Source organism: Lolium rigidum, chromosome 7 (assembly GCF_022539505.1).
Source record: "Lolium rigidum isolate FL_2022 chromosome 7, APGP_CSIRO_Lrig_0.1, whole genome shotgun sequence".
Lineage (NCBI taxonomy): Eukaryota > Viridiplantae > Streptophyta > Magnoliopsida > Poales > Poaceae > Lolium > Lolium rigidum.
In genome coordinates this window covers 93,926,496-93,951,207 of record NC_061514.1, presented here as the reverse complement: position 1 = coordinate 93,951,207, position 24,712 = coordinate 93,926,496, and the positions used below count along the sequence as shown (strand labels likewise).

At 44.8% G+C, this 24,712-nt stretch overlaps 2 protein-coding genes across 4 annotated transcripts; both read left to right on the top strand.

The window, feature by feature from the left end:
* Positions 1 to 1,570: 1,570 nt before the first annotated feature.
* LOC124670269 (SPX domain-containing membrane protein OsI_17046-like) lies at positions 1,571 to 8,131 on the top strand. 3 transcript variants are annotated; one of them, XM_047206769.1, is made up of 12 exons: positions 1,571 to 1,685; positions 1,778 to 1,949; positions 3,281 to 3,349; positions 3,667 to 3,787; positions 3,918 to 4,229; positions 4,331 to 4,438; positions 4,562 to 5,016; positions 5,128 to 5,429; positions 5,628 to 5,803; positions 6,140 to 6,330; positions 7,293 to 7,426; positions 7,559 to 8,131. In XM_047206769.1, exons 3-12 carry the CDS (start codon positions 3,297 to 3,299, stop codon positions 7,795 to 7,797), a joined length of 2,091 nt encoding a protein of 696 aa, XP_047062725.1. In that variant the 5' UTR covers positions 1,571 to 1,685; positions 1,778 to 1,949; positions 3,281 to 3,296; the 3' UTR covers positions 7,798 to 8,131. The 3 variants fall into 3 exon arrangements, with proteins under 3 accessions (XP_047062725.1, XP_047062726.1, XP_047062727.1); XM_047206770.1 differs by having other exon boundaries at positions 3,272 to 3,349; XM_047206771.1 differs by having other exon boundaries at positions 1,574 to 1,685; positions 5,631 to 5,803.
* A 693-nt stretch (positions 8,132 to 8,824) lies between these two features.
* LOC124671689 (protein HOTHEAD) lies at positions 8,825 to 11,054 on the top strand. Its single transcript, XM_047208031.1, has 5 exons — positions 8,825 to 8,900; positions 8,995 to 9,642; positions 9,732 to 10,162; positions 10,244 to 10,809; positions 10,988 to 11,054. Exons 1-5 carry the CDS (start codon positions 8,825 to 8,827, stop codon positions 11,052 to 11,054), a joined length of 1,788 nt encoding a protein of 595 aa, XP_047063987.1.
* The last annotated feature ends 13,658 nt before the right edge of the window (positions 11,055 to 24,712 follow it).

The window sequence follows — 24,712 nt, the reverse complement described above, 5'->3', positions numbered from 1 at the left end:
GCGCAGCCGGTGATGGGGGCGGCGGGGATCCGCGCGTGGTCACCTGGTGCGGCGGTAGGAGGCACGCCTCCGCGCCGGGGGATGGTCCCGGTACCTGCCGGTCGATAGCGGCGCGGTCTCTCATCCCGTCTTCGCCACGGTCTCGCCGGGCGGGCGGTGATGGGGGCGGCGGCGCGGCCCTGGAGCCATGGCGGCGCGGCCCTCTCCTTTGTTCCTCGTCGCGGCCTCGCCGTGCAGGTGGTGATGGGTGCGGCGGCGCGCCCTCAGATCCTGGCGGTGCGGTCCTCTCCTCCTTCCTCGCCTCAACATCGTCGGGCGGGTGGGGATGGGGCGGATCTCGCGCTCCTCCTCCTCATGGTCTAGGACCACAACACCAAGGGCGGCGGCCCTAGATGGCGATGGCGGTGACGGCGTCGACCTGGTGGCAGGTGGCGGGCGTCAGGTGTCGCTGATCGTGGCACCGCAGTGGTGGTCTTCTCTCTCGCCGGAGGAGATCGGCTAGTTGTGTGGCTAGCCGTGGCGGATCTTCGATCCGTCGCATAGCTCCCGATGGCGAGGCGCAGCTGCCGGTGAAAGCAGGCCCGGACTTCGGTCATGGCGGATGATGGCGGCGCGTTTCGTCGTTACCTTAGGCATTGTCTCTGCAGTCTGCGTTCTTCACCTGGGCTGCTCCAGGGGAAACTCTAGACCCGGGTCTCCCGGATCGGATGATGGCGGCGCGCAACGCCGTTCTCCCTGTTGGGGGTATCGTTTTTTGGAGCAGACAACGGATGGCGGTGGTGCTGAGGTGGAGCGGTGTGCTTTTGCTATGTTGGTGTCGTCGAGTCACCGCGGCATGGTGCAGTGGTGTCTCGGGATGGATGCAGTGTGATGGACACGCGCAGGATGGTGGAGTCATCTGGCGCTGTGGCAGCATCGATGGCAGGCCTGGCATGGTCAATGCGATGATCTCTCTTGAATATGGAGTCGAGGAAGACGACGGTAGCAACTTCTATGGCGTGTGCATTGACGTATGTTGAGATTCTGCTTGACTGGATGTGCTTCCTTGGGAAGGCATTTGGTTTTTGGATGATATGAGTTGGTGAATTGTCACCCCCTTCATCCCTATGTAGGTTTAGCGAGGTGGCTTCGAGTTTGATCTTTTATATTACTCTTGTAAGGTGTTGTGAATAATCTAATAAAAAACCGTGTGCATCCTTTGTATGCAGACGCTAAGACGATATTTCCTCCATTTTAAAAAAGAAAAAAAAATCAAATTTGAGAGGCAAAAGAAAGAGAGAGGAAGATGTCTTTTTTTGAGAATAGAGAGGAAGAAGTCTTGAGAGAGGAGGTGAGGGCGAGAGCGTGTAAATCACTGGCCAAAACACACGGCCCCGCGCAGTATGACGCTGACACGGCAGAGACAGGGGGATCCCGGAGAGTCCAGATGGAATCCTCGACGTCCGCGTCCGCAACACGCGGAGCACAAACTCCCCAGCGGCCAAAGTGGCAGCGCCGTCTCCGCCACAACCCGGAGACACCTCCCTCCTCCTTCCTTCCTTTTCCAATCCAATTTGCCTTCTTCTTCTTCCTCCTCTCCCAGGCTGCGTGCCACCGCTGTATATATATACCCCCGGCAATCCCACATCTCCGGTCTCTCCGCCCACCGCCTCTTCCGAGCACACCCGTTGCATACCCGCATACGTGTGAGTAATCCATCCATCTCTGCGCATCCTGCGCGGTTGGTTGTTGATTTGCTGCTGATGCTTCGGCAAACTGATTAGTCGGTGTGCTGCAGAAACCTACTGCCGGGCTGCAGTTCGCGTGCTCTCCCCGGCGCGCGTGCTCGACCTGCTTTGCTGATGTTCATCTAATAATCCGCCGGCCATTGATCACGGAGCTCGCTTGACCGTGGAGAAGCAAAGAAATTAAATTTCGATTTCGCTTGGTCATTGGTCACGGACGCACCGGTGAGTTCCTCCTCTGAGTTTGCCTGTGCTAATACTTTCGCTTTGCTGAATTTGTTACGGATTACCCTGCTTCGTATCGTCGCGTGTTTGAAGATTTTGGCATTGCAATAATGCTTCTATTATCTTGCTAGCTGTCTTGTGTTTCCGCTGCTCCGTGTTCCATCCGTAGATCTCATTGCGCACTCTCCGGTCATCCCATTTAATACCCGAGTTCGTTAGGAAATCTACAGGGAGAATGCCTATGTCCAGTGAGAGTAGATCGTTCTAATGGCTAGGCTCGTGTTTGTCTCTAGCCGCATGATGCTTCTTCAATTATTGTTCTTCCTTTCTGTTGGGAGTCGGTACTCTGTACTCATGACAGGAGAACCACCCGGTCTTCTTTCTGTGAAGAAACAGCGGGTAACTAGTAATTGGGTAATTCGATGGATGTGTTTGTTCATCCTTCTACATATGCACTTCAACAATAACAGTATTAACAAACTATAATAGGCCGGAAGGCAACATTTTTTACCTTTCAAACTCAAGAACAACCACTGCAAGACAAATGCACAAGTGAAAGGACTGGTTTTCATTCAGTTTTTTTTTTACTAAGGGAAGGTGAAAGAGAAGTTGTTGAAGTACTATGGGGACACATGATTGATTCCGTATCCTAATAAATGATGATCTCCTATGACAAAAAGGAGGCGTCACTCTGTTGCCACGTCAACATGTGCAGGTTCTGGGTTGTGTTGCTACCTGGACTGGATCTTTATTTTTCACATCCGGCAACCAATCGGTTGCTGCCGATGGTGAACCCTCTGCATATTGTAGCTACATCCACGATGTTAATGTTATCTCTGATTGACCCGGCCCTACTGGATTTTGTCTAATTGTCATCTGTTAATAGCTTGATGTAGCTACAATCAACGATAAGTCGTGCCACAGATATTAAGCACGTTTAACTGCCCATCCAGCGACTCATGCAGACTTTTTTATTTAGTTCTTCTTTGTTCTCTCTGAGATCCATTGTTAGAAGCAGCCACTCATTTGACAACGGGCATTCGCGGGCTGTGGATGGATTCCGTAGTCAAATTTATTGGTTGATGTTGAACCGCGTGAACACGTACTGAATGATTGGCTAATCCTACTATTCTTTGGTGTACATCGCTATCTTTCCCTCTTTCCAACGTTGTTAGAATGCAAGTCAATGATCCATTTGATGGAAGAAAATAAGTTTGTTTACGATGATAAAAAAAATACACGAAATAGTTTCCTGAACCTGCTTATGCAAATATACTTCAGCTATGTCTTTTACATGTCATCTAATCATTTATCTTCTCAAGTTCATTCAGATACTGAAACGGCAAGATGGTTAACTTTGGAAAGAAGCTGGCGCAAGATCAAGTAGAAGAATGGAAAGGGTATGATTTTCCTTGGAGTGCTTCTGAGAAGTCTTTTGCTTTAAAATTTTTGGAACAGAAGATTTCTCATATTCTTTTTAAAGAAAAATCGATTAGATATTTCTCCAATGTAAAACACTGCTTGTGTCCGCACTATATCATTTGCTTCAATCCTAATAGATGAAATGAAAAACGAAGAGCCATCTAACTTCTGTAGTTTTGTGATGATGAACTAGGTGCACATTTCACAAGCCAGTTCCCTCAGTCTAATAATTTTCTTCACAATGCTAATAAATTCCTGCAGAGATCTTAATTTTTTTTTGTCTTTCTATTGCTAGGTACTATATCAATTACAAATTAATGAAGAAAATGCTGAAGCAATACGTTCAACAAACTCAAATTGGTGGCAAAGATTGCGAACAAATACTTAAAGAGTTCTCAAGGATTCTTGATGATCAGGTATGCAGAAAGTTGATCTCTCGGAGCTGACTTATCCATTCTGTCTCTCGTCCCTTGCATCACGAACTTGGTATCTTCAATAGGGGTAGATCGTTTTGGTTAACTAAAATTCGTATGTACTCCAATTCAGATTGAAAGGATCGTGCTCTTTCTGCTACAACAACAAGGCCACCTTGCTAGCAGGATTGAGGAATTGGGAGCACAGCGCTCTGCTATTGCACGACAAGTTGATACGTCAAGAGTTTTTCAACTCCGTGAGGATTACAGAGAAGTTGGGAGAGATCTTGTAAAGCTTCTCCGCTTTGTTGACATGAATGCTACTGGTCTGAGAAAGATACTAAAGAAGTTTGATAAGCGTTTTGGGTACAAGTTTACAGATTATTATGTCACCACTCGTGCAAACCATCCTTATTCTCAGCTTCAGCAAGTCTTTAAGCAAGTGGTAATTTGCTGGCATTTTACATTGGCAACTGCTTTTATTATTTTTCTTCCCTACAGCTAATCAGGACCTCTGCTACTTATCACACACTTCTACCAATACAGGGAATTGTAGCTGTTGCAGGTGCGTTATCGCGGAACCTTGCATATCTGGAGGATGAGCATCGTGGAAGCTTTTTATCCATCTATGATAATCCGTCAGTTGTACTGAAGGTAATATTTTTCCATGGTCCCACTTTCTTTCAGCTCAGTATTTTTTTTTCTGTCCTCCCAACTGGATGGCCTATTTGCTGTATGTTTTAAGAGTGTGATCTAACTATTTTCTCTAATATTCAGGACCCTATCATAGACCAAGTAAATAACGCAGTGCAGAAACTCACACACGCGACGAACTTTATGCAATACTTGGGGCAACATGCACTTATCGTCCAAGATGATACTACAAGTGAATCGGAGGATACTGTCAATGATGAGAGCTATCACTTCATGTCTCTGATGCTTAACCTTGTGAACACATTTCTTTACATGGTGAATACATATATCATTGTGCCAACTGCAGACGACTATTCAGTAAGCCTTGGAGCTGCCCCGACAGTTTGTGGCATAATTATTGGATCAATGGCGGTCGCGCAAGTGTTTTCCTCCGTTTATTTCAGTGCATGGTCAAACAGGTCATACTTCAGACCTCTAGTGTTCAGTAGCATTATGCTGTTCTCTGGGAACCTACTGTATGCATTGGCGTACGACCTGAATTCGCTGACAGTTCTCCTGATTGGCCGGATACTATGCGGGTATGCAGACACTTTCTGTCTTTGATAAACTTACCTTTTTTTGCAATGGCAAGTACTTCATTTTCTGTGTCTTGAGATTTTCTGAAATTACTCCTTTCATACTGACAACAGGTTGGGTTCTGCAAGAGCTGTGAACCGTCGGTATATCAGCGACTGTGTACCTCTCAAGACCAGGCTACAAGCTTCTGCAGGATTTGTCAGTGCTAGTGCTCTTGGAATGGCATGTGGACCTGGTCTTGCTGGTTTTCTTCAGACAAAATTTACAATATACTCGCTCACTTTTAACCAGAGCACATTGCCTGGATGGCTCATGTCCATCTCTTGGCTTCTTTACTTGGTGTGGCTATGGTTTTCATTCAAAGAGCCCGAACACTTCGCTAAGGCTGCAGCCAGTGCAGCGGCATCTGAATCTAGTAAGTCTCAACTAGCAGACCACAGTAGTTGCACCTGCATTGCTCTCCTGACTTTGTGTTTTTATCATGTGTTCAAACGGAGCCTAAACAGTAAAGTACACTAGATTTTATTCTTGCACAATAAAGCAGTTGTAGCTACTGGCATTATTTTAGCATCGTCAGAAGGTGTTCTTATACGAAGTTAACCTATTTTAAAAGTAGGTCATCAAGAAAGTGCTAATTTGGAGGAAGGCCTAGCACAACCTTTGCTTATAGCAGAAGACAGAATGGATGAGAATTCGGAGGATAATGATGAGACCACAGACTCCCAAAAATCTCATGAACCAGCAACATCATTTGTTTCAGCATATAAATTGCTGACACCATCTGTGAAGGTTTGTTTTTTTCCGCTTATCAGCTACTTTTTTTTTCTGAAGCGAAGCATACTAAAAAAAGCAAATTACCTCAATATTTATTTGATACGAAAAAGGTAAGGTATCTGAACTTTCGTTACCTCAGAAAAAAATATAATGCAATTATTAGAAGGTACATTTGCGTTGACACATATAAACAAACACACCACACTTATACACTATGTCAAATGAACTTGAGGATCCCATAGAAATCTTGGAGGGTTGCATGTTAATATCTATCTAGGTTTAATTTATGTGTTGAAACTACCGTCGTCTCCATTTTCGTTCAGTAATTTCACATGCACATTCATTTCTCAGGTCCAACTATTGATATACTTTATGCTCAAGTATGCGATGGAAATTTTGCTCTCCGAATCAAGTGTCATCACCACATACTATTTTAACTGGGATACAAGTGCAGTGGCTATCTTTTTAGCGATTCTTGGGTTGACTGTTCTTCCAGTCAATGCCCTCGTTGGGAGCTACGTTACCAATTGGTTTGAGGACAGGTAACTTCTCTTTTTGAGAACCCTGAATTATGAAACCATTTTTTTCTAAAAGCGGCTAAGCTCACCCCAGCCTTGTTTTACATAGTGATGCTATCTTGGTGTTTAAAAAAGATGGACATGTCTTCATAGATGTATGGAAAGCTGGAAATTTATAACTTAAATATCTTAATCGAAAATATGTGTAACAACAAGAGATAAAAAATTCCTCTTGTCCATTTTTGCCTTTTTTTTTGTAATAATGTCCCTATCCTTAAGCGTCCCTCTCCCCTCTCATGTTTTTTCAACTACTTCTGAAAATTTGAAGATGCAAAACCACCATAGTGACTGGTTTAAGGTTTCGAGGGTGATTTCTCATGCCAAAGTTCTCCAAGAATCTGAAACTGTTCACGGGTGTGGAGTAAAGGAAGAACGGAAAAACATCATCAACTAATATAATCATTTGTATTCGATAGAAATAAAACATGGCACAAATAGTCATGTTTTTTTTCTGAATTTTCTAGTAACATTCTCAACATCCAGGAATTTTCAATAAAGTTAAAGGCTTGTAATAAAAACCCCACTTTCAATATCGGTGAAGGGTATTTAAAGTCTACGGTTCAAGTGGGACCAAGGACAATAGTTCATGGTTAAAAATAGACTTAATTTTCTCTATAAGTATTATAATTGTAATACTGCTTTACTCACACATCAGAAATTCAGTCTCAAAATGCTTTAAGTGTTAGATTGTTAAGGTCATGATTCCACCGAGATAAAATGAAGTGAGGCTACACCCTTTACCTTTTGAAGTACTCACTCCGATTCATATTACTTGCAACTAATATAGATGTATCTAGACACATTTTAATTGTAGATACATTCATTTTAGTTGCAAGTAATATGGATCGGAGGGAGTGCCATAATTACAATTAGTCTTAGTTAACCCGTTCTAAAGATTGTCATGACAAGGAAATTTTCCTGCACAGGCAAATTCTGTTGGCTTCTGAAATCATGGTTCTGATTGGCATAATCATGAGCTTCCGTTACACGCCTCACTACTCGATCCCACAATACGTCTCTTCGGCTCTCATCACATTTGTATTTGCGGAGGTGCTTGAAGGTATGTGAACTTTAACCAGATCATTCAGCTCAGCGACACTATATTTGGCGCGCGCACACACACACAGACACACACGATGCATCTGAAAAAAAAAAACATAAATTAACTCTCTGTTGCTCATGAACAATGCAGGAGTAAACCTATCCCTGCTTTCGCGAGTCATGTCGTCGAGGCTCTCGCGAGGGACCTACAATGGCGGCCTCCTCTCGACAGAGGCTGGTACTCTGGCCCGCGTGGTTGCTGACGCAACGATCACTGGAGCGGGTTACCTAGGAACAGACATGCTTCTCAACGTCACGCTGCTTCCGCCCCTTGTGATCTCCATAGTCTCCATTGTCGCGACGTTCTGCACATACAACACTCTGTTTTGAGGAGAGATAAAGAACCACTTTCTTCTTCTGAGGCAGATCAGCCTTTTTTTTCTGCACAATGTCCAGACAGTTAAAATGGTTCCTGCCCACATTGGGTTGTATTCGTCTATTTGATTTTGAAGCAGTAGCAGAATTGGTCTTCAGGCTCCAATAATCTTTGCAAATGCCGATGTGTGCCTCCTAGATGTAAGAAAAATGTATCGTAGCAATGTGCATGGGGCAGATGTAATCCTGTTTAGATCTGTATCCCTGAACTCTCAAAAGGAAGGAAGATTTGTACCCCTGAACCTGTGTATTCAGATGCAATGTGGAAAGCTTTGTTTTGTGTTGGAAATGCAGCACGGATATGATTTCCTGGCGTACACTGACAAGTCAGCTACTCAGGTAGCCGTGTGCTGTTGAGCTGGGCAATGTTTTACACTGACAGAGCATTTCACACAGCAAACCTGAGGCATTAATCCTGCATTAATTCTGAGCTCCCAACGGCTGGCTCCCAGACGAGAGGCGAATTACTAGGCCATAACTCCGAGGTGCCAATTTCAGGGGGCTTGATCGTGTTAAATAAACCTGACTGAAACGGGCCGTTTGGAGAAGGTGCGTCAAGTCGTCAACCGTTTAGCTGGGCCCTGCCAGATCGGACACCCGGCGACCCGCTCTGTGCTCGACGGTTTGTCGCTACGAAACAGGGCAAGAGGGCGTCAGGTTTGACGCGGCCGCTCCGCACGGTCATGGAGCTCGAGCTTCGCTGAGAATGGCCAGTCACACGGATGAGCTCGGAGGTTGTTCTGGTGGTTAAGTCCTTTTCCTACCGCTTCTTTACCACGCTTGTGGCATGGCCACTGCGGCCTGTGTACCGACCGTGTAGGACGTGGCCGGTCGTATGTGTACAACAAGAGCGTGCGTGCCTGGTCGTCGGGCGATTTCACCGGCGCATGCATGGCACCGCCGCACCGGTGCTCGGTCGGCATATAAAGCCGCATTGTATCATACGGTTTGGTCACACAAGAGCCAAGCTCCACTAATCCCAATGGCTTCCTTCGCACGAACACCGGCCATCTACATCGTCACAAGCTTCTTGGTGCTCCTATCCTGCTCGCAGCAAGGTGACTGATCTGATCTTCTCCGTTTCCTTCTCTGTCCACCTTGGCACCTTGCATGGATTTTGTCTCATCATGTTACTGATCATGCTTCGAACAGCGCGAGGCGTGAACTACACCTTCGCGAGGGACGCGACGCGGGCGCCGGCGGTGTCCTACTACGACTACATCATCGTGGGTGGCGGCACGGCCGGGTGCCCGCTGGCCGCGACCCTGTCGCAGCGCTTCCGCGTGCTGCTGCTGGAGCGCGGCGGCTCGCCGTACGGCGACGAGCGCGTGGAGAATATGACCCACTTCGTGTCCACGCTCGCCGACACCTCCGCGGGGTCGCCGGCGCAGCGGTTCGTGTCGGAGGACGGCGTGATCAACTCGCGCCCTAGGGTGCTGGGCGGCGGCAGCTGCATCAACGCCGGGTTCTACACCCGCGCTAGCGACGACTACGTGCTGGACGTCGGGTGGGACCTGGCCGCGACCACGGAGGCGTACCGGTGGGTGGAGGACGTGGTGGCGTTCCACCCGGAGCTCGGGCCATGGCAATCCGCGCTGCAGAGGGGGCTCTTGGAAACCGGCATCGCCCCGGACAACGGCTTCACCTTTGACCACATCGAGGGGACCAAGGTCGGCGGCTCTATTTTTGACGACGAGGGGCGGCGCCACACCGCCGCCGACCTGCTGCGGTACGCGCGACCAGAGGGCGTCGACGTGCTGCTCCGGGCCAGAGTCGCCAAGATCCTCTTCAACGTCGGAGGTACATTACTTAGAGCCTCTTCACAGTTCACACCATCACATGCTAGCTGCCATGCATTTCGATCGTGTAACATTTCGTCGTCGTGTCAGGGGGGCGCCGGCCGGTGGCGCACGGGGTGGTGTTCCACGACTCGGAGGGGCAGATGCACAAGGCGTACCTCAACGCCGGCCGCCGCAACGAGATCATCCTCTCGGCCGGCGCCCTGGGCAGCCCGCAGCTGCTGATGCTCAGCGGCGTCGGACCCGCGGACCACCTGCGCTCCTTCAACATCACGCTCGTCCTCAACCAGCCCGCCGTCGGCCAGGGCATGGCCGACAACCCCATGAACGCCATCTTCGTGCCGTCGCCTTCCCTAGTCGAGGTTTCTCTCATCCAGGTCGTCGGCATCACCCAGTTCGGGAGCTACATCGAGGGCGCCAGCGGCTCCAACTGGGCCAACCCGCGCCACCGGGCCTCCGACTCAGGCTCCGGCGGCGGCCAGCACCGGCCTCCCCGCAACTTCGGCATGTTCTCTCCACAGGTACGTTCATTGCAAGAGACGGTGTGACAGCTTGACTTCTTACTTCAGTTAGTCCAAGTGACAGTGATTTTGTTCCTGCAGACGGGGCAGCTAGCGACGGTGCCCCCGAAGCAGCGGACGCCGGAGGCGATCGCGCGCGCGGCGGACGCGATGAGCCGGCTCGACGACGCGGCGTTCCGCGGCGGCTTCATCCTGGAGAAGGTCATGGGCCCGGCGTCCACGGGCCACCTCGAGCTGCGGAACCGCAACCCGGACGACAACCCGGCGGTCACCTTCAACTACTTCTCCCACCCGGAGGACCTCCGGCGCTGCGTCGACGGCCTGACGGTCATCGAGCGCGTCATCAGGTCCAAGTCCTTCCAGAGCTTCACGTACCCGGACTTCTCCATCGAGATGCTGCTCAACATGACGGCGGAGTTCCCCGTCAACATGCTGCCCCGGCACGACAACGACTCCAGGTCCCTGGAGCAGTTCTGCAAGGACACCGTCATGACCATCTGGCACTACCACGGCGGATGCCAGGTCGGCAGGGTCGTCGACGCCGAGTACAGGGTGCTCGGCGTCGATGCGCTGCGTGTCATCGATGGCTCCACACTCAATGCCTCGCCGGGAACCAACCCGCAGGCCACCGTCATGATGCTCGGCAGGTAATCCCCCATCTTTTGCTCATCGGGCATCTTTCTACCATCCCTAAATGTCTAGCACTTTTTAGCCAAGATCCTAGTGGTACTGATTTTGTCTCCATGGTTGCAGTTTTAGGTCGGATCTTATCAATCTCTCTCTTAAAAAATAATGATTATGTCTGATTGTGTGTTATCTTGACAGGTATATGGGGGTCAAAATCCAAAACGAGAGGTTGCACGCTGAAGGATTCAAGAGGCGAAAACTGTAACTAGTTACTAGTGTGATGCTTGTTTCACTATTGGTAGCCTGAACCTGTTACTAGTCATGATCGACTGTAATTTCATTGGGATGAATTGCACGTCATTAATTGTTGGATTTGTGTGTTCGTATGAACTACCAAGATGAAATCTGTATTGTCTGAAAGACAAACTGAAATTTGTAATTTAACAAGAAATCTTATCAAGAAACATTCGTGGACTAAAGTTCTGACAGTCAAATACCGGTAATATACTCTCACATCTCCTCTGAGATTGTTCTTTCGCGACGCAAAGTGTCAGCTCCAATTGCCAAAGAAGGGTCTCGAAAACGAAAGAAGAATCCCATAGTGGGGTGTGAGCTTTTAGAGGGCACAACCCTCAACGTAAAAGGGAAAGGGAGATGTTGGATGCCAAGAGGATATCCATGGTTTAAAACCCTTTGAAAACTTAGCAGGTATATGCCTCGTGGCTCTCGCCTGCTGGATTTATGTTCCCTATAAATCCCGCGATGCGGCAGAGTGGGAGAGCAGCAAGGTCAAGGACTCAAAAGGTAAGGAAGATGAAGAAGAAGGAAGCGAATGTTCTAAGCGATCAATGGTGAGGTATTTGTATTGAGCAGTCCAGTTTCAGGGCTCCTCTCTATTGGCAGGGAGCATTTGAAGTCTTGTAGCTTCATCCAGTGCTCTGCCAAAGGAGAGTTGCCCTGTAACTGGACCTAGCTTAAGCAGGTTCAGAGATTGTAAAGATTTGGTTTTGACAGCTTCAGGCTTTCAGCTTCACACTTGGCTATTTCCTCCACGCAGAGGGGAACATCACCACATAACACAAGCCCACATGACACATTTGTACCTAGCGCTGCTAGCTCGATTACAAAATGGTTTTACTTTTGACACATAGCAATTCTTGGAAAGACCTCAGCAGACCCAACGATTCACCAACAACATCGGAGACAACTGACTTGCTCTGGCTTTTGCAATGCAGTTCTACCACTAGCGTAGCACAGCCGTTCTCTACATGCACCCGATCTAGGAAGATTGGCCGGTAAGATCGCCTTCAAGCTGTGCAGAGCCGCCAGGGTTTCTGCCATTTCTGCTGATCGACAGTTCTCCAACCTTCCCCAAGCTGATACAATCGTTCTCCCTTCTTCCGTTGCCATTGGTACCTATTAATTGTTCAATCTCAGTAGTATTGAGTCGCTGCAATATAAGTTGTTTCTCAAGTGTCATATCTCCACCTCATAAGTAAGAGATTGGACCTCATGGACGCATCAGCTTGATTTAGAACCAGCAACATCCAATCATGTCCAGTATAGGATCATCTCCACAGGCGCCCCCATATAGTATAGTACAAGCTGCCAACAATTTGATCCATTGCGCGTACCGTGGCTCTCAAACGATGGGGCAAATGGCTAGGTCGCTGGCATGTGGTGCCCACCGGTCGATGTCCTCCGTGGTAGACGTGCCTGGCAGCCCTGAGCCAGCCCTGAAGGTTGGGGGCGGACAAGCGGTTATCAAACAGTTTATTAGACCACCCAGACAGATGGGGGCTATTGGGGCAGCCGGCGGGGTTTGATTTCGTGTTCGGCGCCCCGGTGAGCTTATTGGGGGAGTATTGGAGCCGCCAGCGAATATACTCTAAAATCTTAAACTTTCTTTCTTTTAAAAAATGAAATTTATAAGTTTGCATCAGGCTGGTACAATTAAGAGCTTACACCTGACCTATGCATAGCTAGCATGCACACAGTCACATAAATAAAAGATTAAAAAAATAACGGTGCAATGAAGGTATGTCGGAGACCAGCAGTAATGTCTAAAACAAGCAGCGACGATCCTGAGGACACGCCGGGATTTAACGCAACGTTCATGTTTTCACTGAACGACCACACAACATGGGAGGGTAACATTGAGGACGTGATCGCCCTCTCCATCCACGACAGGCTGCTCGTCGACATCACGCGTGATGGCGACGAAGCTAGCCCTAGCGGCGCGGTGGAGGACGAGCCCGCCGACCCTCGCGGCGCCGACGAGGACTACAACTTCTTCCAGTACTACGATCGCTCCGGCCACCGTAGGCTCTATTAATTTATTTTAGTTTAAGTTTAGTCGAATTTCATTCAAATGCTTGTAATTATAACAAATTTGAATGAATTCTAGTGTTTTCCATTCGAATTTAATTTTCTTAAATTCCTAAAGTGGCACCACGTGGCGGCCCCCAAACGCTCGATCAGGCGCTTTATCTGGACGCGCTTTTGAAAGTGCATGGAACCCCCATGTGTGGTTTTGATAATTGATGACAATCCCGATGGACTAGTGTTTGCATTGAGTTATATTTTGTAGGAGTTATCCATAGGCAATGCTTGAAGCATATGTTGGCTTCAAGGTTGCAATAAGAAGAAATTGATGAAGAATATGTCTTCAAGAGAAGAATATTAAGTAAACTCTCATGCGTATCTTCAAGACATCAACATGATGAAGAATGAAAAAATGAAGTGCAAGTACAAGATAAGCATCTATAAGAGATCATAGGCTTGAAGCTTGTCATTCTTATGGTGATCATGGATATGTGAAGATATGCCCAAATTACTTGAAGAGAGCCAAATAAGATATAAACAAGATGCATTAAAGGCTCAAAACAAAAGCGCACAAGTACATGATGTGGAAGAAAGTATAAGGCACAACATATACAAACACTTTATAGGTACAAAACCAAAACATGCAAAGGGCAAGAAACGTACAATGTTAATAAGTTGAGTGAAGTTACCACAATGAGGTACATTGGATATAAGATAAATAGATAATAATAATTATGACTTGACTTGATCAAATATAATTTATGAAGATCGATTCCTTAATTCTTCATGAAGTATCCAAGTCTCCAATGCCCTTCGCAATCACCTATTGATCAAGTTGTAGTTTGTTGGTATCCAAATAAGTTGGGTCCTAAGAGGTGAGTCTAATAGGCTTGGGAACCCAAATAGTTCTTTTCTTGATACCACTTTTGAGTCCCATAAAACTTGGAAAACACATTGGCATCCTTATCTTTCCTAAGATACTAATTATAATCAATAATGATAGGATTTGATAAGGTACAATTTGAACATGCACGAAGATGAAAAGTGTCCCTTTGCACAACATAGGTAGCAACAAGTGCTCCCATTTCTTCTCTTTGTTGATTTCTTGGCTTGGGAGCTCTATATTGATTCATCTTGTGAAGTTGCCTATCTTCAACTTGAGATTGAGCTGGAGGTTGATGTTGAACTTGACCTTGTCGCCGCCTCCCTTGTTTCTTATCACTAAAGTTCTTCTTTTCTAACTTGGTGCCCTTCAACTTTGCACTTGAGCAAATAATCTTGGCTGAATTCTTTACTTGTTCCTAGTCCTTTTTATTGTTGCTCTCGGAATTGTTCTTATTATTGAAGTTGAATCCAATTACACTTTGTCATTAGGGAATTTTTGCACATTGAACATATTGTTGAGTGTGAATTTCCCTTTATGGCTCTTTTCCAAGTCTTTCCTCAAAGAAAAGATTTAGACCTTGAGCTCTTTTATTTTCTGTACATGGTTTGTGGTAATATAAGTACTAGAGAAAGTAGAAAAATCATTGTTAAAGAAACAAGGCAAAGCATGTAATTCATCACAAGATGTGGCAATAATATGGCTCGATGAATTACTAGGACTAGCACATGGCAATATAGCATTTTGAGTAGAATTTACACGAATCTACATATGAGGCTCACAAGATGTTGCCATAGTGATACTTGCCTCATGAGCTAACTTCATACCATCATAGGAGATTAGGAGATCATTACGAGAGATCGAGAGCTTTTAATGACTATCCTCCAATTTTCTATAATTTCTAGTTTTTTTATGAATACTAGCATGCCAGGTAGCAACACAAGTTGAGCCCTTAGGGCATCCCCGCCAGTGCCCCCTAAACGGAACCCAACAACTACGTCGGATGAGCCATTTGGGCGGCACCGACAAAAATTGCCGCCGCTTGGGGCGAGGCCGCCCACACCGACGCCTCCATAATAAAGCCCCCAAACACATTTGTAATTCAAATTGGATAATTTAAACAAATAAAATGCAATGTCTTCCTGTGCTGGAAGATGATTTAAAATGCAATGCCTTGGTGTGTTGTGTTAGTAAGAGATGAGACATTACTTTATGTGGCAACCGATGAGACATTACTTTATGTGGCAACCCATTTTCTAGTGAGTTGTTCTCAAAAAAAAAATTTCTAGTGAGTTGTCACATAAAGTAATGTCACGTCTCTTACTAACACAACACATGGAGACATCGCATTTTAGTTCTGCTTGCAGCACAAGTTGCCATGGAATTTTATTTGTTTAAATACGCACAAATGTGTTTGGTTTGTGTGACATTTATCAATGAAGACTATAACGACACCTCCCAGAGTAGTTTCCAAAGCACATAGTGTCACACGCATATATTTTACAACAATTACTAATTGTGTTTAGCACACACGCCCAATAAACAAATCTCACTCATAAAAAATTGACGGATCTTATTCAACTTATACTTGTTTGCATCCCAACTTTCAGGAGATCAAACAAGGTGTATTCCAACTTCTTCTTCTCTTTTTTTTATTTTTTTATTTTTATTTTCATCCTCCCATATCTTCTTCTCATCTAGCTCAAAATCTCCCTCCTTCTCCATTTTGCGCAACTCACTTTTAGAATTGTCCCCACCCTTCAATTTTGTATAGTTTTGCTCCATCGTACGGCTTCACAGCGGCATCCATCCAATGATTCACATCCTTCATTAAACATGAATGTTTTTCTTCCACCTTGCTCTTTACTTCAACCCCATTTTCATATATGCCCCACAAAGAGGTTAATGCATGTTGGCATGACAAAGACCACTGAGGATCAACCCAACTCACAAACCCATAGTTGATACCATCCTACAAATATAAATTATGAATGAATTTGAGATATTTATCTCCCTACTAAATCAAAACAATGTAGCACGCAACTACAATGTAGCACACAACTACTTACATTTTTCTTCGACACACATAGAATCGGCAATCCTGTACTCGCCCCTTCAAAAGAAACGACCTTCTCGGGTAGAAGGTCGTGCATACGAAAACGCGGGGTCGGCAAAGCCGGTCCATGCTGGGTCGACAATCTTCTGCGCCGCATAGTCCATGTCGGGATACTACACATCACCAAGAATTGACACAATTTTAAGCTACAAACACAATTATTGATTTTTCCTAAATTGACAAGGCAGGACTCGTTGGACCTCGCCAAGACCCTAAACCTAAAAGCACATCGCTGGTGTAGGAGAGGGGCTAGAGGGGAGGGAGGATTCACATCGCCAAGCCAAGACTCGCTGGACCTCCCCGTTTTTCCATCTCGACATTCTTTGGGTGGTGTCGATGGCCTCAGTTCGCCGGTGGAGAAGCTGTTGTGGTGGATCCAGCCGCACGCGACGCGACGGGCGTTGGATCATGTTGCTTCGGTACAACTCAGATTATTATGATTTGGTAGGGGAATTAAAAGAATTTCTTTTGCGTCTAATGGCCAGCAAATTCTCTTCATCAGCTCCTCGTCCCATCCTCAGTAATAGTGTCCGTTGAAAAGGTTGGTGAGTATCCAATCATTATTTCTCCACGAGAAGGCTTCTTTCTTCCCTTCTTATCCCGCCAAGTGGTTTTACCTAAACCGAGATTTTGACGCGTCGATTCCTGGCAGTGACGATGTCGATTTGGAAGCGACAATGGGTGCGGACTACCTCCGTAAAGGTCGGGGAGTGGGGGGGAGGAGAGAGAAATAGGTCGGCTGGAATGGTGTTGTGTGCTGCCAGGAAGGTCATGCACGCCCATCTGTTGCGCTGGCGCTCCCTGTTTGAGCCCCACGCTACGGGGCCGGCATAGGAGTGCCGATCGAGTTATCGGGCCACAGCTCGTGCTGGCACTGCTTGGGGAGCACCGGCGGGAGGCGTTTTTGGCTGAGAAGCCCCAAAGGCCATTGGGGGCACCGGTGGGAATACTCTTAGGTCAACAATCTACTTTGATATAGATGTTCCCCAAGAAGTATAGTTAGTAGCACAAGCATCATTAATATATTTAGCCTTTTCAAGCTTGCAAGTTTTAATATATTGGGATAGAGAAGCACTAGCATGTTTCTCATCGTGTAGCTCTTGTTCAAGGAGATTGAATCCCCATTTCCCCTCAATAACAAGGGAGTTCAAATCCTTTATGGTTTCCTTGTGTTTATATCATTAAATGTTTCCATAAAGTATTACCATGAAGATAAGTATATAACCATACACAATTCCCATCTAATGGAGGAAAGCGTCATTATCATCATCAACGTCATCATCACCCTCATAAATAGATGTGTTAGTATTTAAAGTAGCAGTTACCTTTGATCCTCTTGCAATAAGGCAGCTCTGATTATCGGGGGTTGACGATTCTCCATTTGAGGAGGAGGGAACTTCAGTATCAGCAGTAGGGCAACCTTTTGCAAGATGATCATACTTTTGCAAGATGATCATACTCATAACATTCATGTCACGTTCTCCTCTTGATGGGAACCTTCTTGGTTCTTCTAGCAATTTCCTCCTCAATGATGTGCGCCAATTTTTTTATCTTAATTTCCTCTACATGGTTAGTCATAGAACAACTAGAGGAAATAGAGGCGTTTTTATCATGGCCACAACTAGAAATAAGAATATCATTACAAAACTTAATCAAGCAAACTCTATGAGATATGCGAGATCCTTTAACACAAGAATGTGTGAAATATTTATTGCAATAAGTGTTTTATGTCCAAGCTCTCTACACCATTAGCATTTACAGAATAAGAGTCATCGGTGTAAAGAGCAACATTGACATCATAACATGTGATTTTTTCACTCACCATATCATTACCTTGTTCCATGTTACATGTTGGTGAAGTGGATGACTTTAAACAATCATCACAACCGGAGATGGAAGAAACTTGGAACTTTTCGTGATGTGAAGGAGAAGAGAGCTCCTCATAGAGACAATCAACCTCACGAGATATTGACCAACCAAATATTACTTCACATTAGAGGACTTTCACTCCGGAACTATCAAGGCAACATAAACTACTGAAAGTTCAGAGATGGTAAACCTAGAGGGGGTGAATAGGTTTCTACAAATTTTAATTCTTTCTTTGCAATGTTAGGTTTTGCGGAATATAAAGATGAGCCTAATGCAAACTAGGTGAGGCAACCTATATGAATATACAAGTAACTCAATCATGAAGGCTCTCACAGGCAATTATGTCACAAGTAAGGAGTTCGGTTAGAGATAACCGATAGCACGCGGAGACGAGGGTTTATTCCCGTGTTCCCTTCCTTTGCAAGAAGGTACGTCACGTTTGGAGGGTGGAGGTCCCACGAAGGATTCCCCAATGCCACGAAGGCTCACCCTATTCTCCGGAGCCTATCCCACGAAGGAATAGCTCACTCACTTGTGGTAGACTTTGAGGTAGCCTCCAAACCTTCACAATCTTGTCAAGAGAAAATCCACAACCCGGATGCTTCCGGACCTCTCTTGCCCACCTAGGGTTTCCAAAGAACCCTAGAGAGCAAGTATCTTGATGAATACAAGGGGGAACAAGATTTGGCTTGGTAGAACGGTAGGTCGGGACCTCCTCTATCTTTTCCCCGGAGGGATTTGAGTTTGGGTGGAGGAGGAGGAAGATCTGAGGCTTTGGTGTTTTTAACAATGGAGTATGAGAGAGAGAGCTCAAGAACAGCTTGTAGTGTAGTGCCTAACTATTCAGAGGTAGGAGAAGGGTTTTTATAGTGTCACTTGAAATCTGGCTGTTGCAACTTGCCACCTCAGCTTTTTCTTCGAGGAATACGGTCAACCGGACCTGGGACCGGGCAGTCCGGTGCAGGGACCGGTCAGACCGGGTCTGGGACCGGACCATCCGGTCTAAACCGGAGCTGAGGCCGTACCTTGACCGGGGACAGAAATTGTCGCGCAATACATGCCTCCGGATGTCACCAGGGCAGGACCCGGTTGGCGCCGGGGCGCCCGGTCCACAGCCCGGTCCGACCGGGCGCATGACCGGACTAGGTTGGTTGATGGCGCGTGAAGCACACGTCTGTTGGGAACCCCAAGAGGAAGGTGTCATGCGTACAGCAACAAGTTTTCCCTCAGTAAGAAACCAAGGTTATCGAACCAGTAGGAGATGAAGGCCACGTGAAGGTTGTTGGTGAAGGAGTGTAGTGCGGCGCAACACCAGGGATTCCGGCGCCAACGTGGAACCTGCAGAACACAATCACAGTACTTTGCCCCAACTTTACAGTGAGGTTGTCAGTCTCACCGGCTTGCTGAAAACAAAGGATTAAACGTATGGTGTGGAGAATGATGTTTGTTTGCGATGAACAACAGAGAAAAGAGATTGCAGTAGATTGTATTTCAGATGTAAAAGAATGGACTGGGGTCCACAGTTCACTAGTGGTGTCTCTCCAATAAGATAACTAGCATGTTGGGTGAACAAATTACAGTTGGGCAATTGACAAATAGAGATGCACATACATATATCATGATGACTACTATGAGATTTAATTAGGGCATTACGACAAATAACATAGACCGCTATCCAGACATGCATCTATGCCTAAAAAGTCCACCTTCGGGTTAGCATCCGCACCCCTTCCGGTATTAAGTTGCAAACAACGAGACAATTGCATTAAGTACTGCGCGTAATGTAATCAACACAAATATCCTTAGACAAAGCATCGATGTTTTATCCCTAGTGGCAACAGCACATCCACAACCTTAGAACTTTCGGCACTCGTCCCGCATTCAATGGAGGCATGAACCCACTATCGAGCATAAATACTCCCTCTTGGAGTTACAAGTATCAACTTGGCCAGAGCCTCTACTAGCAACGGAGAGCATGCAAGAACATAAATAATACATATATGATAGATTGATAATCAACTTGACATAGTATTCAATATTCATCGGATCCCAACAAACGCAACATGTAGCATTACAAATAGATGATCTTGATCATGATAGGCAGCTCACAAGATCTAAACATGATAGCACAAGAGGAGAAGACAACCATCTAGCTACTGCTATGGACCCATAGTCCAAGGATTTACTACTCACGCATCAGTCCGGAGGCGGGCATGGTGATGTAGAGCCCTCCGGTGATGATTCCCCTCTCCGGCAGGGTGCCGAGAGCGATCTCCCGAATCCCCGAGATGGGATTGGCGGCGGCGGTGTCTCTGGAACTTTTCTCGTATCGTGGCTCTCGGTAATAGGGTTTTCGCGACGGAGAGATTATATAGGCGAAGGGGCAGAGTCGGGAGGCGCCCGAGGGGACCACCCCATAGGGCGGCGCGCCCAAGGGTGGGCCCGCGCCCCCTAGGGTGTGGCCGTCTCGTCGCCCCTCTTCATCTCCTCTTCGGACTTCTGGAAGGCTCCGTGCAAAATAAGACCGTGGGCTTTTGTTTCGTCCAATTCCGAGAATATTTCCTGTGTAGGATTTCTGAAACCAAAACGACAGAGAAAACGAGAACGGGCGCTTCGGCATCTTGTTAATAGGTTAGTGCCGGAAAATGCATAAAAATGATATAAAGTGTATATAAAACATGTGAGTATTGTCATATAACTAGCATGGAACATAAGAAATTATAGATACGTTTGAGACGTATCAAGCATCCCCAAGCTTAGTTCCTACTCGCCCTCGAGTAGGTAAACGATAACAAGGATAATTTCTGAAGTGACATGCTACTATCATAACCTTGATCAATACTATTGTAAAGCATATGAGATGAATGAAGTGATTCGAAGCAATAGTAAAGATAATGACTAAACAACTGAATCATATAGCAAAAACTTTTCAAGAATAGTACCTTCAAGACAAGCATCAATAAGTTTTGCACAAGATTTAACTCATAAAGCAATAGATTCTTAATAGAAGGTTTTGAAGCAACACAAAGGATGATTAAGTTTCAGCAATTGCTTTCAACTTGTAACATGTATATCTCATGGATAGTTGTCAACATAAAGCAATATAACAAGTGCAATAAGTAAACATGTAAGAATCAATGCACACAGATTGACACAAGTGTTTGCTTCTAATATAGAAAGAAGTAGGTAAAGCTGACTCAACATAAAGTAAAAGAAAGGCCCTTCGCGAGAGGAAGCATGGATTACTCATGTGCTAGAGCTTTTTATTTTGAAAACATGGAAACAATTTTGTCAACGGTAGTAATAATTCATATGTGTTATGCATAAGACCTCTTATAAGTTGCAAGCCTCATGCATCGAATACCAATAGTGCTCGCACCTTGTCCTAATTAGCTCGGATTTCCATGGATTATCATTGCATTACATATGTTTCAACCAAGTGTCACAAAGGGGTACCTCTATGCCACCTGTACAAAGGTCCAAGGAAATAGATCGCATTTGATTTCTCAGTTTTGATAGATCTCAACTTGAGGACATCCATACCGGGACAACATAGAAAACGAGATAATGGACTCCTCTTTAATGCTTAAGCATTCAACAACGGATAATATCTCATAAGAGATTGAGGATTAATGTCCAATCTGAAACTTCCACCATGATACATGGCTTTGGTTGGCGGCCCAATGTTCTTCTCTAACAATATGCATACTCAAACCATTTAATCATGATAAATCACCCTTACTTCAGACAAGACGTACATGCATAGCAACTCACATGATATTCAAAAAAGGTGTAAAAAGTTGATGGCGTCCCCAGAAACATGGTTACCGCTCAACAAGCAACTTATAAGAAATAAGAAATAAGATACATAAGCAACATATTCAATACCACAATAGTTTTTAAGCTATTTTACCATGAGCTATGTATTGCAAAGACAAGGAATGAAATTTTAAAGGTAGCACACAAGCAATTTACTTTGGAATGGCAGAGAAATACCACATAGTAGGTAGTTATGGTGGACACAAATGGCATGGGTTTTGGCTCAAGGTTTTTGGATGCACGAGAAGCATTTCCTCTCAATACAAGGCTTTGGCTAGCAAGGTTGTTTGAAGCAAACACAAGTATGAACCGGTACAGCAAAACTTACATAAGAACATATTGCAAGCATTATAAGACTCTACACTGTTCTCCTTGTTGCTCAAACACTTTTACCGGAAAATATCTAGACCTTAGAGAGATCAATCATGCAATCCAAATTTCAACAAGCTCTACGAGTAGTTCTCCACTAATAGGTTTAAACTACATGATGCAAAAGCTTAAACATGATCTATGAGAGCTCAAAACAATTGCCAAGTATCAAATTATTCAAGACCATATACCATTTACCACATGAAGCATTTTCTGTTCCCAACCAAATAGCAATCAACGAAGCGGTTTTCAACTCCGCCATGAACATTAATTAAAGCTAAGAACACCAGTGTTCATATGAAAAAGCGGAGCGTGTCTTTCTCCGATACAAGGAATGCTAGGATCCTATTTTATTCAAACAAAAACAAAAACAAAAACAAACAGACGCTCCAAGTAAAGCACATAAGATGTAACGGAATAAAAATATAGTTTCACTAGAGGTGACCTGATAAGTTGTCGATGAAGAAGGGGATGCCTTGGGCATCCCCAAGCTTAGATGCTTGAGTCTTCTTGAAATATGCAGGGATGAACCACGGGTGCATCCCCAAGCTTAGACTTTTCACTCTTCTTGATCATAGTATATCATCCTCCTCTCTTGACGCTTGAAAACTTCCTCCACACCAAACTCAAAACAACTCATTAGAGGGTCAGTGCATAATCAAAAATTCACATGTTCAGAGGGGACACAATCATTCTTAACACTTCTGGACATTACCCAAAGCTACTAAAAGTTAATGGAACAAATAAATCCACTCAACACAGTAAAAGAGGCAATGTGAAATAAAAGGCAGAATCTGTCAAAACAGAACAGTCCGTAAAGACAAATTTTTTAGAGGCACTTAACAGGCTCAGATGAAAAATCTCAAAACTAATGAAAGTTGCGTACATATCTGAGGATCACGCATGAAATTTTTCAGCATTTTACGAGTTTCTTACAGAGAGATCTACTCAAATTCGTGACAGGTAAAAATCTGTTTCTGCGCAGGAATCCAAATCTAGTATCAACTTTACTATCTGAGACTTTACTTGGCACAACAATATGATAAGGAGAGATTGCTACAGTAGTAACAACTTCCAAGACACAACAAAACAGTAATAAAAACATACATGGGTTATCTCCCAAGAAGTGCTTTTCTTTAACGCCTTTCAGCTAGGCGCAGAAAGTGCAAATCAAGTATTATCAAGAGAAAAAGCATCAACATCATAATTTTCCTTACAAACACAACTTGTCGCAGAGGGTACCTTAGATACTCCATTATCTAAATTTCACATAGTGGTACTAAGGGTTTTATCAATTTTAGGCTTATAATAATTCTTTGGCTGAGGCACCTTAGAGACATACATGAATTTTTGCTCCTTACCCACATAAGCTTTCTCCTTAAATTTAAGAGAAGAAAAAGTTGAACCCAAGGTTCCCATAGCTTCTTCAAGTTCACCAATCCTATGGGTTTGATTATTATCGATAGCAATAGTTTCTAAGATAGCAATTCTTTCATTAATTCCTCCTACGGATTTATCAAGTTTATCAGTATTATCAAGTAATATTCCCAATTTAGTCTCAACACTTGGAAGATTTTTCTCTATGGCTTGCAACTTTTTCATGACATCCTCAAGAGAGATTTCAATTTTAGCTTCATTAACAGGTGGTATTCCGACTAGACTCTCAATGATGCAACTAGCTTCTAAAGCAGGAGTACCTAGGAAATTACCCCCCGAAAGAGTATCAAGAACATACCTATTCCAACTAGATATACCAACATAAAAGTTCCTAAGGAGGATAATAGTGGAGTGTTTCTTAGTGCACCTATGATGAGCATCACTAATTCTATACCAAGCATCTTTAAAACTTTCTCCCCCTTGTTGCTTAAAAGAACGAACTTCAACTTCAGGATTACTCATTTTAGCAATAGTAAAAATAAACAAAGCAAAACCGAATTGAATAAAGTAGAACAAGTAACTAATTTTTTTGTGTTTTTGATATAAGAAAGCAAACAGGACAGAAAATAAAGTAAAGTAAAGCAAGTAACTAATTTTTTTGTGTTTTTAATATAAAGAAAGCAAACAAAACAGAAAATAAAATAAAGTAAAGCAAGACAATAAACAAAGTAAAGAGATTGGATGTGAGAGACTCCCTTGCAGCGTGTCTTGATCTCCCCGGCAACGGCGCCAGAAAAATTGCTTGATGGCGCGTGAAGCACACGTCTGTTGGGAATCCCAATAGGAAGGTGTGATGCGTACAACAGCAAGTTTTCCCTCAGTAAGAAACCAAGGTTATCGAACCAGTAGGAGATGAAGGCCACGTGAAGGTTGTTGGTGAAGGAGTGTAGTGCGTGTAATATCCCAGGTTTAGAGGCAATAAAATGAGAGAACACCAAAGTGTGCATTGCATTCATGCATAGAAAATCCGGGGAATTTTCGCGCTTCAAATAAAACTTACCACGATGAATCGAAGTTTCACTTGACTTGCTTGGAATTGAAGTAGATCATCAAGTCAAGCGCTATAAACTTCATTCGTGATCTTTGCTAAAACCTTGTTTTGGGT

What these genes read in the sequence shown, in the direction of transcription:
- LOC124670269 (XM_047206769.1), top strand. Translation starts at nt 3,297, where the DNA reads ATGGTTAACTTTGGAAAGAAGCTGGCGCAAGATCAAGTAGAAGAATGG. An exon ending in CAAGTAGAAGAATGGAAAGG is followed by an intron (nt 3,350 to 3,666) that starts GTATGATTTTCC and finishes TTCTATTGCTAG; the next exon opens with GTACTATATCAATTACAAAT. An exon ending in CAAGGATTCTTGATGATCAG is followed by an intron (nt 3,788 to 3,917) that starts GTATGCAGAAAG and finishes ACTCCAATTCAG; the next exon opens with ATTGAAAGGATCGTGCTCTT.
- LOC124671689 (XM_047208031.1), top strand. Translation starts at nt 8,825, where the DNA reads ATGGCTTCCTTCGCACGAACACCGGCCATCTACATCGTCACAAGCTTC. An exon ending in GATCCTCTTCAACGTCGGAG is followed by an intron (nt 9,643 to 9,731) that starts GTACATTACTTA and finishes TCGTCGTGTCAG; the next exon opens with GGGGGCGCCGGCCGGTGGCG. An exon ending in ACCGTCATGATGCTCGGCAG is followed by an intron (nt 10,810 to 10,987) that starts GTAATCCCCCAT and finishes TTATCTTGACAG; the next exon opens with GTATATGGGGGTCAAAATCC.